General features: G+C 40.6%; 1 protein-coding gene across 3 annotated transcripts in view; it reads left to right on the plus strand.

Annotated features, from left to right (window-relative positions):
* Positions 1–16,901, plus strand: part of EPHA3 (EPH receptor A3) — a 235,388-nt gene that overhangs the window by 181,100 nt on the left and 37,387 nt on the right. For all 3 annotated transcript variants that reach the window (XM_075768111.1, XM_075768128.1, XM_075768120.1), the window contains exons 8-11: positions 777–879; positions 1,338–1,405; positions 6,890–7,015; positions 14,381–14,566. In XM_075768111.1, the coding sequence (XP_075624226.1) occupies positions 777–879; positions 1,338–1,405; positions 6,890–7,015; positions 14,381–14,566 (483 nt within the window). The remainder of the gene's footprint in view (positions 1–776; positions 880–1,337; positions 1,406–6,889; positions 7,016–14,380; positions 14,567–16,901) is intronic.

The following is a 16,901-nucleotide window of genomic DNA, read 5'->3' on the forward strand; positions in this document are numbered from 1 at the left end:
TGGGGAGCAGAGGGCTACCTTTCAGCTCGGTTTGGACAACTAACTAGAAGCATAGTGCTGAGGAGCCTAATTCTGCTGTGCTTAGTCGAGTTTGATAGGTGTCTGCTGAGGATGGTTCATCGTATCCAAAGGCGTCCTGTCATTGTATAGCAGTCTAGTGCGCTGAAGGTCCATGCTTAGGGAGTGCAGGGAAGCATCCAACGTAAGGCAGAAAATAGCTCTTCTTTTTCCTATAGGCATTGACTTACCATGGATAGTCCTTCTAACTGCTTCTGTGTGCCCTGGCTTTTCACAGCCTTCACGGGGATACTGTCAAGCTTAACTGGGCAACTTAATTCGTTAAAGCACTTTGCATCACATGGAAGTGAGAGTAAGGGTGGTGATTATTGACTGGCTGGGATTTCTTGCCAAGGAAAAATTCCTTACTGACCATGACAAAATATATGTATATCATGGTATGTATGTTTGTATTTACATGTATGTTTATATATAAGTATCAGTTTAACAGCAGTTACTTACAATCAGCAAGAGTAAAAATCAGCAGTAGCAGAAATAACTTTGGTAAATTGTGAAAGATGGCCAGAGTCTTTTGTTTTCTTCCCTTGTATTTATTTGTCTGATGAAAAATTACTTAGTAGATTACATATTTGGCAGGAGACCAAAAACTATGTAGTGATGACTTAATCTGTCTGTTCCCTGTGTGAGTGCCAATTGTGATGTAATCAGAGTTTTGTGTTGGGGGTGTTACTTACATATTTTTTGTGTTAACTTTCCAGCATTCTCCATTTCCAGTGAGAATAGCCAGGTTGTAATGATTGCCATTTCAGCGGCGGTTGCCATTATTCTCCTCACAGTTGTGGTGTACGTCCTGATTGGGAGGTTAGTTTCTCATCTGGTTTGCACGTTTACTCCCGCTTCCATTTCCCTGAGGGGCCTTGATGAGCATGGCAAATTGGGTGTCGTTGGGCGGTAGCGTGGCTGGTTTGCACCTTCTCCTTTGTCTGCTGCCCAGGAGCTCCGAATACTGCTTCGTGCTCGGTAATGAGCCCACTAACGTTAGTAGCCCCAATCATGAAGCAGTTGTTAAAAAATGCTATAAACACATTCTTAGGCAATTGTAAAATTAAACTGTAGGGGTCAAAAATCAACAAATCCTCTCATTAGCCAATTTCCTCAAATTCCCTGAGAACATAACATGCCTCTGTAGGGCACAGAGAATGTAAATATCATTAAACTTTCAAACAGGCATTTAATTGTGGAGGGAAAACATTTTATTCTGTTTCCACCTGCAGTTAACATATAAAATTCTTTATATTAATTTTTTCTGTTTCTTATAGATTCTGTGGATACAAGAAGTCTAAACATGGCACTGATGAGAAAAGACTACATTTTGGGAATGGCCATTGTAAGTTACTGAAGCCTTTTAATGCTTCCAGATATGTTGAATTCATCCCCTAGATAACTGGTATTTTTCAATTTTTAAAAAAAAGTCATCATACCTCACTTAAACCAAGGTGAAATTGGGAAGAGAATTATCACTGCTCTTGTGGGTAAGGAGATTTTCCCCAAACAATTATTCTTTGTTTCAAATTCTTTCATCTGTGTTCAGGTTAGTAATGAGCAAAACATCGCTGTCTTATGTTCAAACAATGCATGTGGTTAGTAATATGATATTGATTCTGCTGTGCATTACTGAAATGCAGAGTTTAACTTCAACTTCCTCATTTTCAGCTGTATAGAGTCTAAGAAATGACTTTTTTTTTTTTCCCCAAAGCAAAATATAAAATCAGTGGAACCTGTCTTGATGACTACTGAAGGGACTGTGAAAATTGCTTGCTTGACAAAGTTGACCCACTAATAATTTAGTCTGGAATTATTCTAAGCATAGGCTGAAAAATGATTTGGAGTAGTTTCTTAAATTAAGAATAACTACTAAACAAGTGTCTCAGAAATTAATGGGATTTTTTTAATCCAGCTCTGCTTACAAAAATGTTTTGTTCAAGTCCTGATTCCTCATTTGCAGGAATGAATATGTCTACGCTTTCTTTGGGTCTCATCCAGGACTAAGAAGAGACCCCTTCTATTGACCCTAGAGCCCTTCTAGTGGTGAGGCACTGGCACAGGTTGCCCAGAGAGGTTGTGGAGGCCCCATCCCTGGAAGTGTTCAAGGCCAGGTTGGATGGGGCTTTGGGCAACGTGGTCTAGTGGAGGGTGTCCCTGCCCATGGCAGGGGGGTTGGGACCAGATGAGCTTTAAGGTCCCTTCCAACCCAAACCATTCTATCATTCTATGATTCTATGATTCTGTTCTATGATTCTATGACTTGTTTTTGTATCGCAAAAATTGTATATAGTTAAGGATGTGAGATTTTGCTCACCCTAAGGAATCTGGGCTACTTTTGAACCTTGTTCAAAGGCCAGACCCGAAGCCTATGTATTTCTGACGTTTGTGTACCTATTTTTAGTAAGGCTAGATGGGACTTTATTCATGGCTACTCTGGGTCATTCAGCTGTTCCCTGTGCAAGGAACAGCACGGAGCAAGACCCATCCAGGAGACGCTCAGGGGAAGAAGTGTTGGTTTTCTGAGCCCGGGCACGGGTCCTGGCTGCCAGGAAGAAGTCGCTTGCTATGGCCTGTGGCTGGACGGGGTGTCGTCCTGCAGCCTTTCAGCTCCTCTCTGATCCTGGATCCTCTCTGCAGTGTGCGTAACCCTGCAGCACTTCTCCACAGCAGAGGAGCTGTGAATTGTGAAGACTAGATGATAGTCAAAGCTCCATCCATACCCTCTTTAAAACAGAAATAAATTCATTTTGGAGCAGAAGAAGCTGAGGGGAGAGGAAGGTAATAGTTAAATGTTCCTGATCAGGAGTACGGGAGGGTTCTTGGTTCTTTTATCACTGCATTTTGGAGTTTTTTCATCCTTAAAGGGCAAAGATAACGCCTTTATAAACACCGAGACTGGGAATTCCTTTTTTTTCCCCACACAGAATTCTTGGTGTCTAATGAGCATGCTTTTAATAAGAAGTGGTAGTTTGGCTTTTAAACAGTTTCAGCTCCATATAAATATCCTGCTACACCATGTAAACCATCTTGAACAATGTATTTCTATAGCTCAGCATGTTGTAAGGTTAAGGTATGTGGGGTTTTTGCACACAACAGTGGCATTGTACCACCTGCAAGAAAAGAGCTGTTGCTACCATTATCAGATGCCTCCCCACCAAATAGAATTGAATTAACATTTTAATGAGGGATTTACCTGCAGTAGTTGGAAATTAGAACTGCTTCCTAATCCCCGTGACAATGGAGGAACGGTTCTCTGACTGTTCATATTATTATTAAGTTTGGAGCCCCTCCTTGTCTCCAGAGAGCCGTGAGCATGCATATCCACAACACGTGTGCTCCTTCCCCTGCGCTGTCAGGGGATACGCAAGCTGGAACAGTGGGTTTGCTTCGTGCAGCCCAACAACTGCTAATAAACTAGTCTCAAAAAAAAAAAAAAAAAAAAAAGAAAAAATCTATACGGTTACATGTGGCCCATAGAATTAATGCTTCATCATCCAAATTTAATGAGGTTATAAAATAAAAGCAGCCAGTAAAAAAAGTGTCACAGACAAATAACAGGTCATAGTTTGCTCTTCGTACTCCCACACAATGGAAAGTTGCAATCGCTATTCTTAAACATGTCAGTGCTGTTAAATTCCTGTGGATTAAATTGCTTTTAATTTGGCTTTAGATATTTATGTACTGTTTTCTGAGTAGTGCCATGCTGATTCACTGTGTAGTGAGAACAGAGACGATCGTGGACCTGGTATTTCTGTTAGAAATTCTTGAAAATTATTTCTTGATTTTGCAGATATTTATCTGTTACGATTTGTATGTATGTATGTACATGTGTGGCTGTTGAAACTTTATTCTACTAAATTACAGTTTTTCTCAAAGAATAAGAAAATTGCTCCTATGAACTAAAAAATGGTAAAGTGACTTCCATGGCTGTCGTAAACTTTCAGCATCCTAAATACAGCAGCTGGTTTATTTCAGACAGTTTATTCCGAATTACTTTAAAAAAGGCTCCAGCCATGAACTATTCCCTGCAGCCTTATTACAAATCCTATAATATTACTTCAAAGGAGCAAAAATGTTTCACCTCCTCAGATCCTCTCCTTTTGCCTTCTTTGGCTAGGCCCTTTTTATTTTTTTGCTACCCTTAGGGCAATTCATGCTGTTAAAATGAAAATGTAAATTATTATGTTTGCACAGAATGAGCTGTAAAGTAGTACAGCTTAACACGTGTGCATGTGTTTATTATCTGTTTTTCATGACAGAACCCAGTTACTATACAGGCTGCCCTTAATTATTGGTGTGAAGGGATTATTCTCCTTGCAGTCACCATCACCTGATCTTGGGAACCTCTGGGGTCAGCATTAAAAATCTGCAGCCAAAAGCCCCACAGCGCAGAAGCTTTTAATTGTTGTTATTTTTATTGGGGGTATGAGGGAGCCTGCAATGTACATTCAGCATGGGCGGAAAGGAGCATTTACAAGATTTTTAACCAACAGCAATATACAGCCAATTACTTTTTGTTTTACTTGCAAGTAATTCTGTAATCATCAGGCTCTTGAAGGAAACACAGTTGGCATTTAATGCCGTGCACACGCAGCCCTTGTGTTAAGAGCATGGCTCTTTAGTTTGCATTGTTTTCGAGGCAATTAGCTTGAGAATTCAGTTTTATCATTTCTTTGTCAGTTCTGGGCCAATAAATCTCCATAAAATTGATTATTTTTTTTTATGTGCACTTGGGATTGTTTGACAAAACAATAGTGTGCTCTAACTAATGTTCCAAAGGCATTTTTTCCCCATCTGCGTAACCCCAGCAAAAAAGGGTTTAACTATTCTAGCAGTCAACAAATTGATGTGGTAGAATGATGCCAAGCTGGAAAGGGTATTCCTGAGTGGGTTAAGGCAGTGTTTGTAGGAAGAGTTAGTATCTTTTACAAGACCAACTGGTACAGCTGGGAATAGCTAGAATACACGTCCAGGAATGCAGGTTTTGTGTCAGGAGCAGAAAACTTCAAGATGGATGTGACAGTTATTTCACTTTTTGTTAACAAAACATGTTTGTGTTCTAAAATGAATACACAGGCAGGTCCACAAGGTACCGGGTACAAGCGCAAGCAGGGCCTTGAGCCAGGGAGGGGGAATGAGACTATGCTTTGCCTTTAGCACCTTTGCTGGAGAGAAAGATTGGGAATGATAATATGTTCCCCCCACTCCCAGTCCTGCTGGAGGAAGAGATGTGAAGAGCTTGAAACTGCCCTTAAAATCATTCAGTCATTTGAACTAGCTCTTGCCCTGGGCAAACAGAAGAGTCCCCGGCCAGGAAACTGTAGAGGGGGACAAAATAACAACATGAATGTTGGGGTAACTCAGCGCTAGAACCAGACTTTAGTATTAAGAATAACTGGTTGCCATCCTTGTATGAACTAGCGGAGGGACTGAGACGTGCAGTTGTTCATGTATAATTTTCTTTTCTTATGCATCTTGGAGGGCTTGGAAAGAAAAAGCTTGAGTTAACGTGCTCTCCTTAATACGTGCTTAAGAACTTTTCAAGGTTGACTGTAGCGTCACACATTTGGTTCCTTGCCTCTTTGTTGTTACCTGGAAAGGGACAGTGGGATCAAGTGCACCCTCAGCAAGTTTGCTGATGACACCAAGCTGTGTGGTGTGGTTGACATGCTGGAGGGAAGCGATGCCATCCAGAGGGACCCTGACAGGCTTGAGAGGTGGGCCTGTGAGAACCGCATGAAGTTCAACAAGGCCAAGTGCAAGGTCTTACACATGGATTGGGGCAATCCCAAGCACAACTACAGGCTGGGCAGAGAATGGATTGAAAGCAGCCCTGAGGAGAAGGACTTGGGGGTGTTGGTGGACGGGAAGCTCAACACGATGCAGCAATGTGTGCTTGCAGCCCAGAAAACCAACTGTATTGTGGGCTGCATCAAAAAAAGTGTGACCAGCAGATTGAGAGAGGTGATTCTCCCCCTCTACTCTGGTCTCATGAGACCCCACCTGGAGTACTGCCTCCAGCTCTGGGGTGCCCAGTAGAAACAGACATCAACCTGTTGGAGCAAGTCCAGAGCAGGGCCATGAAGATGATCAGAGGGCTGGAGCACCTCTCCTATGAGGACAGGCTGAGAGAGTTGGGGTTGTTCAGCCTGGAGAAGAGAAGGCTCCGGGGAGATCTAATTGCGGCCTTCCAGTACCTGAAGGGGCCTACAGGAAAGATGGAGAGGGACTGTTTATCGGGGGTGTAGTGACAGGACAAGGGGTAATGGGTTTAAGCTGAAGGAGGGTCGATTTCGATTAGATGTTAGAAAGAAATTCTTCCCTGTGAGAGTAGTGAGGCACTGGAACAGGTTGCCCAGAGAAGCTGTGGATGCCCCCTCCCTGGAAGTGTTCAAGGCCAGGTTGGATGAGGCTTTGGGCAATGTGGTCTAGTGGAGGGTGTCCCTGCCTGCAGCAGGGGGGTTGGTACTAGATGGTCTTTGAGGTCCCTTCCAACCCAAACCATTCCATGATTCTATAATATGAATATAAGGCATAACAGAGCAAGCTGGGAGGGGCAGATAGTATTTTAATATTTGAAAAGCGGTTAAATATGGCAAGTGCAAATATATTTAAAATCAGTTTTCAGACATGTGCAAAAACTACATTTGTGTCTCTGCTTTCACTCTATGTTAAGAATCCTGGAGACCCATCAAAAGCAGTTTGATTTGAAGAAGCAGTATACTTTTTTCTTCTATTGATTGGATTTCTGTTGTCTCATGAGCTTTCTTTAGAAGGATTAATTAAGTCTAAGTAACATTTTCTCTCTGAATTTGTTTTTACACAGTAAAACTCCCAGGCCTGAGAACTTACGTAGATCCGCATACGTATGAGGATCCCAATCAAGCTGTGCATGAATTTGCCAAGGAGCTAGATGCTTCTAACATATCCATTGATAAAGTAGTTGGAGCAGGTAATGACCATAATGATATAATGATAGCTTTTTGCTGTACATACTGTTTTGCATCTTTGGGTTTACACTTGTGACTGGAAAGAAAATGTTCTAAAGTCTTCAAATTAGTAGGTCATATTTACAGCTGACTTTGGTGCATATGAAAAGTTAAGGACACACAGTGTTATTTTTTTCCCCAAAGAAAGCAGATAGCAAGACAGTTTTTCAAAGGACAACTGTCAGCCCGCACTTGGACACAGCACTATTGGGAGTAAAAAAAGAGTTCAACCTCGCTTCTATGTTTCTTTAAAATCTGTGAGCATAGAAAATACTATCAACTGTGAAGAAGTTTTCTTTTTTTCCTTTAAAAGGACTCTCGACTATTACACCTTGAGTGAAACCACAAACTCATTTCATACTAGTCACCACACATCCATCAGACTGCAATGACCTTTGGTCATTGGATTGATTTTGGTCACTGCTTTGGATTTGAATTATCGATTTAGGAGGAGAGGGTTGTCTGTCTGATAACTGATTGTCTGAGCCATACAGACGCCATAGATTGTTTGGTTTACAGAAAAGAAACTGTCGAAATGAACAGATTTTGTAGCAGAGGAGTCAGATTACAGAAAATCTCACCACACTGAGTTGTCCATGTTGCAATGCAGCATGTAGTTCCTGGCTCCTTGAAGTGAAGTGGCAGATTGTCTCGTTGAGTCAGAAGATCAGAGGGTTAGCTTTCCTGCTAAATTAAAGCATTTGTGAGAAGCACTATTGATTTTTAATCCATTGAAAATTACTGATTCTTTTATTATTGATTTTTTGCTTCTCTCTAAATTTACTATTTGAATTAAAATCATGAGGTGCGAGAGAGACAGACTCCTAGTGCACAGCAAAAGATTTTCATTTGGACAAAAATGTAGAACCAAGCTGCTGTACTCAGTGCATCTCCTGAATCATCCGGTAAAAAGAAACAGTATTCATCCTCTCTTACTACAGCTACTCAACTGCTTGTATGAACTTAGGTAATCTTCTGCAAAGGTATACTTTTTGTTCCTTGCTGGTTTTAATTTTGCCCCACAAGAGTGCACTGTTCTCCATCATCGTCAGTAAAGGCAGCAAAGCTCTGCTTATTGTACATTATAGAGAATTAATATGGGGATAGGGAAGGGGGTCACTGAAAAGTGAAGTCCAAGATCAGTATGTTTCCTTATAAGACTTTCAGGAGCCTTTGTTCAAAAATGTAAGCTTTCTAAACTTGGGCTTTATGAAGTATATGAATCTAGAAAACAAATTCATAAGAATCAGTGATATGTAATAGTTTATAGCTCATTGTTCTGACCTATTTTTAATCAGAATGCACATGAGAATGAGAGGTAAACCAAAATTTGCCAAATATGGCCTCTGAAGGTGGAGGAGGAGTTTTCTGAAAGGCTTAAAAAAAGGGATATGTCCTAAAAGAGTCAGGTGGTTTAAAAATAAGTCCCTTTTGCTCCATTCCAATGAAACAGCAGGTTCCTGCAGGTCCTCTACATTGAAGCTTGGAATCAAGCCATTTGTTGGAGACCATGACTCAGATTCATGTAGCCTAAAGTACATATGGCATTACAGTTAGCATTTCCTATTAGCAGTTGCTGGAGATGCCAACAGGAAGAGCCAGACAGGGAAGAACAGATGAAAATCAGGCTCTAGAGTGCTGGGAGCTTCTAAAATGCATTTGTAGCATCACTTTACACTGCTGTCACGTTCAGCACCTGGTAGCTTATGCGTTGAGAGTGAGTGCCTCCGAGGCTGCTTCTGCAAGAACACTTCTTTCCTCCCCAAAAGCAGAAAGGCATTTCCTGTCTCCTCCTTGAGTCAATGACTTATTTGAGTGAATGACTTGGTCTTTTCCTGCCCTTCTCCTTTACAAATGCAAGTGTGAATGAAATTATAAAAAGACAGTGATTTGAGAAGAAGGGATTCATTTAACTGCATTGAAGTGTGACGTAAGTAATGAGACCTTCAAGTCAGGCAAGTAATCTTGATATTCTGAGATACTTTTCCAAGTAGTTTTTCACAGCTTTAGCCAGAAGTCTCTGAGAATAGAGGGCAGCTTACATAGCTTTGAAAACATACTCAAATGCAATAAGGAAATATTCTTGTCCAAAAGAACCTCAAGAAAAACACAAGGGATTTTAGTGGGAGGCTAAGCATACGAAAATTGAGGTCAGGAGCCACTTTTTTCAGATTTTTCTTTACAGTAATTCTTCCTTTTAAAACAACTAATTTGTTTTTATGGATCCAGTTCAGCAAACCACTTAAGAAGTTTGAGTCCAATTGAATAACAAGAGAATGCTACAGAAGGTACTCTCTTGATTTGGGATAGATTAAGCATGTGCTTTGCTGAACATGAAAGCAAGCATTTGCTTGTCTTTCAAAGTCTAAACATACTTGCAGCATAAAATTTTGTTGATCAAAGTATTTCTAAAATTTAGGGGCTACCTGTCTGTGAATGTACTGTGAAGGTTTGCAGCGTCTCAGTGAGGGCTTGTAGACTGGATTGCTGAGGTTCACAAAGTTTATGAAATATTCAACTTAGCTGCCTCTCCAGCTCTGAGGGAGCAGTACAATCATGATTTAAAACACAGCAAAGTTAAGGCAGTAGCTAATTTCACAGAGTCATCTTTTACTTGTCCCCTGGGTCTAAATGTACAGCAAATGCCATTTACTGGTGCACTAAGTACCCTATTTAAAAAGAAATTAAGATCTCCTGAAGAGAGGTCTTTATATCATGAACAGCCCTCCTCATAATATCTATTTGCTTGCCATATATAAATAGCCATATCAGTCTGCAGGGCAGGTTATACAATGTTTATGTGTGTAGCATAATTAAAAATAAACATTTCAGAAAGGCTTTACATGAAAAGCCATCAATCTCATCTCTTAAAATCAATGTCAGGTTTTCCACCTTCCAACTGGAACACAAGCCCTTATTCCTCCTAAACAATATCTGATGAGATCCAGTCCATTTCTTTCTGGGACCATATAATAGTGATTTGCAGGAAAAAGTTGTAGTGTAACTGCATGTCACTATGGGTTTTGACCAGATAGACTTATGTAGCGTCCCTACAGCCCTGTATATGAAAGAACCAAAGGTTAACATAGTTGGGCTGCCCAGTGAGCTTTTTCCAGCGAAATTGTTTTCCAAGAAAGTAAACCCATTTTATATTCACAGACAAAAGTAAGCTCCATTGCTGTGAAGGGTCCAACTTTTAGTCTCATGCAGCATCCACTGGCATCAAGGCACTTGTGGAATCCGATTAATCACCCAAGTTCTAAATTGTGCAGCCTTGGCTCAATGGGACTGTGTTGATGGACATTAGCCATAACTTTTTCCTTCCCAAGAATTCAAACAGATATCAGATATATGATTCTGGTCCAGAAATGAAGGATTGATTGCTGGACTGCTTGCTGAAATCATAGCTATAGTCTCTGTTGACAGTAACTGAACAATAGTTTTGAGAGGTTATCTTGTTACAGCTTTTTGGACCGTTAAAATGTAGAGAAAAGCGAACACGAAGCTGGACGTTACAAGATTTATTTCAAGCACTTCTTTCCCTTCCTTCTGTTTTCAAGATGTGTTCTGGTCTTCCTCTTTGCGGTGTTCTGACAGTATTGAGCTGGGCTTGGTATTCGAACTGAAGCAGTGTTTGTTCTTGGTAAAGTGTACTAGTCATTTTGGCTTGCAGAGGTTGAATATTTTTAATTAAGTCTGAACAAACTCAACATCCATTAGTTACTACTAATAGGTTTTACAATTAATTTTCTGAGCTGCTGCCTGTCTTGACAGCCGGAAATATAAATCAAAATAGAAATAATGGATCTAATGTGAGTGCTATTTTAGTAGTATATATGTACATAAAGATGTACCCTGTTTTTCATTTTTTTTTTTAGTTATTTGTGGTGGGTTGACCCTGGCTGAGGGCCAGGTGCCCACCAGAGCCGCTCTATCACTCCCCTCTTTCATTAGACAGGGGAGAAAAGGTAAAACTTACGGGTCGAGATAAGGACAGGGAGAGATCATTCTCTAATTATCATCACGAGCAAAACAGACCGAACTTAGAGAGGGAATTCATCTTATTTATTACTAAGCAAAACAGAGTAGAGGAATGAGAAATAAAACCAAATCTTAAAACACCTCCCCCCACCCCTCCCATCTTCCCGGGCTCAACTTCACTCCCGGCTTCAACCTCCGCCCCCCTCAGCGGCACAGGGGGACGGGGAGTGGGGGTTACGGTCAGTTCATCATGCGGTGTTTCTGCCGCTTCTTCATCCTCAGGGGGAGGACTCCTCTCATCATTCCCCTGCTCCAGCATGGAGTCCCTCTCACGGGAGACAGTCCTTCACGGCCTTCTCCAACGTGAGTCTCCTCCACGGGGTGCAGACCTTCAGGAGCAAACTGCTCCAGCGTGGGTCCCCCACGGGGTCACAAGTCCTGCCAGCAAACCTGCTCTGGCGTGGGCTCCTCTCTCCACGGATCCACAGGTCCTGCCAGGAGCTTGCTCCAGCGCGGGCTTCCCACGGGGTCACAGCCTCCTTCAGGTGTCTCCACCTGCTCCGGCGTGGGGTCCTCCACGGGCTGCAGGTGGAATCTCTACACCCCCTCATCCTCCCTCCATGGGCTGCAGGGGGACAGCCTGCTTCACCATGGTCTTCACCACGGGCTGCAGGGGGATCTTGCTCCGGCGCCTGGAGCACCTCCTCCCCCTCCTTCTTCACTGACCTTGGTGTCTGCAGATGTTCTTACATCTTCTCACTCCTCTCTCTGGCTGCAAAAGCGCTCTCTAACTGTTTTTTCTCTTTCTTAAATATGTTATCACAGAGGCGCTGATTGGCTTGGCCTTGGCCAGCGGCGGGTCCGTCTTGGAGCCGGCTGGCATTGGCTCTGTCAGACACAGGGGAAGCTTCTAGCAGCTTCTCACAGAAGCCACCCCTGTAGCCCCCCCGCTACCAAAACCTTGCCACGCAAAACCAACACATTATTACATTAATAGCACAGTACCATACCTACAGGATGAAGTAGCTCAGCGGTTGGTGATAAGATATGGTGACATTCACTGCTATGTTGTTGACTCAAATCTAGCCTGGGTTAGCAACAGAAAAAGGTCATTGCCCTATGACACGTTTGTTCAGGTTTTTTTTGTTTGTTTGTTTGGGTTTTTTTTTTTTTTTGTTAAATTGGCTGTCTAACAGAGAAACCTTAGAAAATAAAGCTGAAAAGTGACCTCAAGAGGTCATTAAGTCCATACCCTTGCCCAAAACAGAACTTGTTAGGTACCAGTACTTGACAGGTGCTTATTCTTTACCATCTCCAAGATAAAAGAGTTTATAGCCTCCCTAAAAAATCTTTTGTACTGTCCAAGTGTCCTTACTGTCAGAATTGTTTTCCTGATCTAACTGGTCTTTATTGTGCTTTGTGACTATTCTTTGGTTTGCCTTTTGTCTATAGAAAAAGGAGTTGGTGTCCATCTTATTTGTAACCATAATTTTGATAAGCCAAAACTATTGTCCTGTCTCTTTCTTCTCATTCCTTGTTGTGTGTAAATAACACGAATTCCTTGAGCTTTGAACATGAACACACAGCCCTGACTTTTAAGAGTCTGGTCATTGTTATCGCTCCCTTTATCATTCCTGAATTGCAGTGCCACAAATGGAACATGGACTCTAATGCCAGCCATATTGGTGGCAAGGTGATGAAAGAATACTTTCAATTTACAGATTAATGGGCTGAATGTAACATCTAAAATGTATCCCATTTGGTATCACATCTGAAGTCAATGGTGAAGGGCTGTCATTCTATCATACATTTCTGAGCATTAAATCTATGAAGAGCAACATGATTTAAATTTTCCTATTAAAAAAAAAAATCTTCTTTCTGCAGGGTTTGGTCATTTTTAGTTTTCATGGATGTTGCTTAATGTAAACAATCAGCTGCAGATGTAAAGAAAGAATCATTGTAAGCAAATGAGCTCCAAGAGCCTTTGCTCTTTAGAGGCATAGTAATGCTATTGCATTTAGCATTATTACACATTAAGTTGGGAAAAGCTCATGTGTAAGCAGCATAATCACTCTTTCCGTCATGTTTCACTCACAGATAAAACAAAAAATTCCCAGTTTGCATAAAAATGATCCCAGCCAGATTTAGATTTATAGGGTTTGTTTGTTTCCAAGTCAAACTTCCTATATGGGCCAACAACACCTTCCAGTTTCTTGAAAGAAAAAAAAAACACAACAAAACAAAACACCTTTCTTTTCTTCTCTGTTCAGTAAAGTGTTTTCCTCGTCTTTAAATATGAATAATCATGTAGGGCAATTCTTGCCATCATATTTCTTGCATATTTTATCTATTCTGTTTTTACTGTATTTTCATTATCTTAATTAAAATAAGGAGACAAAAAGTTGCTACTGTAATTTTAACTGGGATGTTTTGGTGTGCAGTTTATTAAATCGTATGAAATCTAAGATGGAGGGTTGTATAATTGGGAATCAAAAGTCAGTTGCTTCTCAAATGTTTTTTTAAGATACTGAAACTTCCTTATGTGCTCTATGTAATCATTAGTTAAATACAGAAATTTTCAAGTGTTATGTTTTCTTCCAGCAATTTGTCAACATATTTAATACTTGCTCATTTGAATGCTAAGATAATTTTCCCTGTGTACTCTTCTTGGATGTTACATAGCAAAGGATAAGCCAGGTTTTATAGAAGCAAACGTGCAGCAATATCTGCCATTTTCTATTTAGGGATCTCGCACTGTGTACAGTGGGCAAAATATTCATGGTGGACTGTCAGGTTCTGTAGTCTCATAGTGACAGTATATATTTGCATGATTAAATCCATCTGAATAATGATAGAACAAAGATAATCTGTGTGAATTTCTCTTTTCTTTGCAGCTGTGTAGATAAATTCTTTTGTTATGATGTATCTTGCTACATTAATTGAAATAAGTAAAATAATTGGGAACGTGGTAGAAATGAAGAGTATAATGTTCACAAGGATGCTTGACTATTCTGATACTTCTGCATTAATCAATTAGCCCTCCTACTATTGTCTCAAAGTGCATCAACTGAAACAAAAAGGGAATTTTCTGGTGACATTTCTGCATTCCTGTGCTCTGCAGTCATATGGAGATGCAGTGTAAATAAGTGACATTGTACAGTTTGACAGCTGGAGAACCCAAGCATGGAAATGTTAAGCAGTTGTCTGAATGCCTCCTTTGGAGCTCTGGTCTGTGGCCCTCCAGTAAACATCACACTTCAGGGATGCTTCCTGAATGCTGAGTCGTCTTTTCTTAAATCCCCATGAAATAACTACATTTCATCTTTTGTCATTTTTCCACTTTTTAGGAGAATTTGGAGAAGTGTGCAGTGGGCGCCTAAAGCTGCCTTCTAAAAAGGAAATTTCAGTGGCTATCAAAACCCTGAAAGTTGGCTACACAGAAAAACAGAGGAGGGACTTCCTGGGAGAAGCAAGCATCATGGGACAGTTTGACCACCCTAATATCATTCGACTAGAGGGAGTCGTCACTAAAAGTAAGATATGGCACGGGCATCTGTTTTGCATGGAAAGCGTTGCTGGAGGTCCCTTCCACCCTAAGTTATTTTGTGATTCTCTGATCTTTCAAGGAAGAGCAAAAGCAAATAAAAAACTGAATCATCCACGTTTATGTTCTGCAGACCCCTCCAGAAATGTTTATGTTATAACCACATTAATATGTACCAAATATCCTTCAAAAGGGACAACAGCGGAAACACATAGCTTGACTTTTGCAGTGTACGTTGTATTTCCTCAAAAACAAGAGGAAAAATTACCCATGCACGAGCACCCGCTAAACCCGCACTGATGGATCCAGTGGAGAACGGTGTCGGAGGCAGTTGCCCGCAGGGCAGCTGCAGGACCTTCACCGTCTTGCTGCTCTCTGGCTGCCGAGAACTTAAAAGCAGTACCCAGGGTTAACGAGATAGGAAAATAATGGGAAGTAAAAATTATCTACTTGAAAAAATAGAGAGAACATGGAGAAAAAGGGGCATTTCTGAAGAACAGTGCAGCTCTGGAATAATCCGGTAGGTTAAATAAACTCCAGAGCTACATATTGCTACAAAGTGGCCAAGAGGCTCTTGCTGATAATCTGGTGGGAGTCATGGAGTCTGCTGTCCTAAGGTTTCCTGATTGCACTGAAGCAGTATGTTCTGCTTCAACTAAATCATTACGTTTTCTTATTAGCACAAATTAATGAACAGCCTACCTGGCTACGGCAACTGATACTAGTATATTAAAAAATTAGTCCAAACTTTTTCTTACATGGTTTTCATGCAGGGAAAATATTCCATGTGATAATCAGCATGTACCAGTCTGAGGCATTTTAAAGATACTGATCCTCTAGAATTTATACCTCTTCGTAAAAAAATTTCAAAAAAAAAAAAAAATCTTAGGGCTTTAAGCTGTCAGTAGTAAAATTGATTTTATTTCTTTGATAATATTTATATTTTTATTAATAGACATTTTCTAAATCTGCCTTTGGATGTTTTTGCTGTGGGTTTGTTTTGGGTTTTTTTAAAGCATGTTTTTGTCTACGTTTATGATAACAAATCACTTTCTCATTTTGAGACAAAAATACAACTGAAAACTCCATCCACACTCAGTACCTTCCTGGAAAACTAACATATTTAAGAACCCTCTCCAGCTCCATTTTTGTTAAGATAACAGCGTGTTGTAACAGGCATTCCTGAACGATGGTGTCGGTCTTGGAGCACCTACCCAGCTTTCCCAAGGTTGCCATGGTTGCCTCCCCAAAGCCACTCGGATCCTGCATACTCTTCTCCTTTGCGAAGATTTGGTGAGAATGAGGGATTTGGTGCCTCATATAGGCAAGTTCTGGCTCTCATCGCTTGTGCTGCTGATTGTCCTCTACCTTGAGGTGGCAAGACAGAAATAATAGTAGAAAAGAGAGGTTGCATGAAGTATGAAATCTGACTTGTTGTGCAAGAGGTACGTTCAGGGACTTTCTAAATTTCCTTTGCAGCATAAGGTGACAAACTTAACAATCAAAGTCCTGCAGTAGTTACTAAGTGAGAGATCAATAAGATTTTATACGAGTTATTCTTAAAAAGAAATTCAGGAATGCTCTGAGATTTTTCAGGGGAGTGGAAAAAATGGGTAGGATGTTTCCTAGTTCATCCTAGAGGACTCTGACAGCAAAGCAGCTCCTTGCCATTTCAGTGAACTGCTTGGAATGTGCTGAGGACATTTCCAGTTTAACTGGGTAGAAGTCTACCAAAAACTTTGTTGTTAAGCAGATGGTTTTATTTGTTTTAAGGAATCTTGTTTTTAAAATTACGTGACTCAAGGTTTCACATAGGCATGAAAGAATTTCATAGCTTACTGCAACAAATTATGTGAAATAAAAAGCCCACAAGAATGTGTCTAAAAATAACTGGTGAAAGATATGTAAAACCCTGTATGTTATGAAGAGACATAATTAGAGTAATAATGCTTTCTCTAGGTGGGACTCATGAAAGTCTCTTTTGCTGATTTAAATAACAAAGAAATTATTCTTCAGCTTAGGTCTCACAATCCCATTAGGAAAGGACTGGCAGATCTGCCTGTGTAAACCCAAGTTATCTCCTGCTTTTCAATGACACACACTCCGTACAGTCAGAATAACATTTGCAGTCCCAAACTTACTTGAAATGTCTGTGCACAGCTGAGCTCAAATCTATTTTGTCACATTTTGTATTCCTGTGGCACTTGAGAAAATAATTTAATTGCTGTGCATGCAGGAATTTGTGCATTGCTTTTGAATGTGCATTACTAATGCTGTCAGTGTTCCGTATAAGCAACTATTAGTAAGTTTGCTACTCAGCTGTA

Source organism: Balearica regulorum, chromosome 1 (assembly GCF_011004875.1).
Source record: "Balearica regulorum gibbericeps isolate bBalReg1 chromosome 1, bBalReg1.pri, whole genome shotgun sequence".
Classification (NCBI taxonomy): domain Eukaryota; kingdom Metazoa; phylum Chordata; class Aves; order Gruiformes; family Gruidae; genus Balearica; species Balearica regulorum.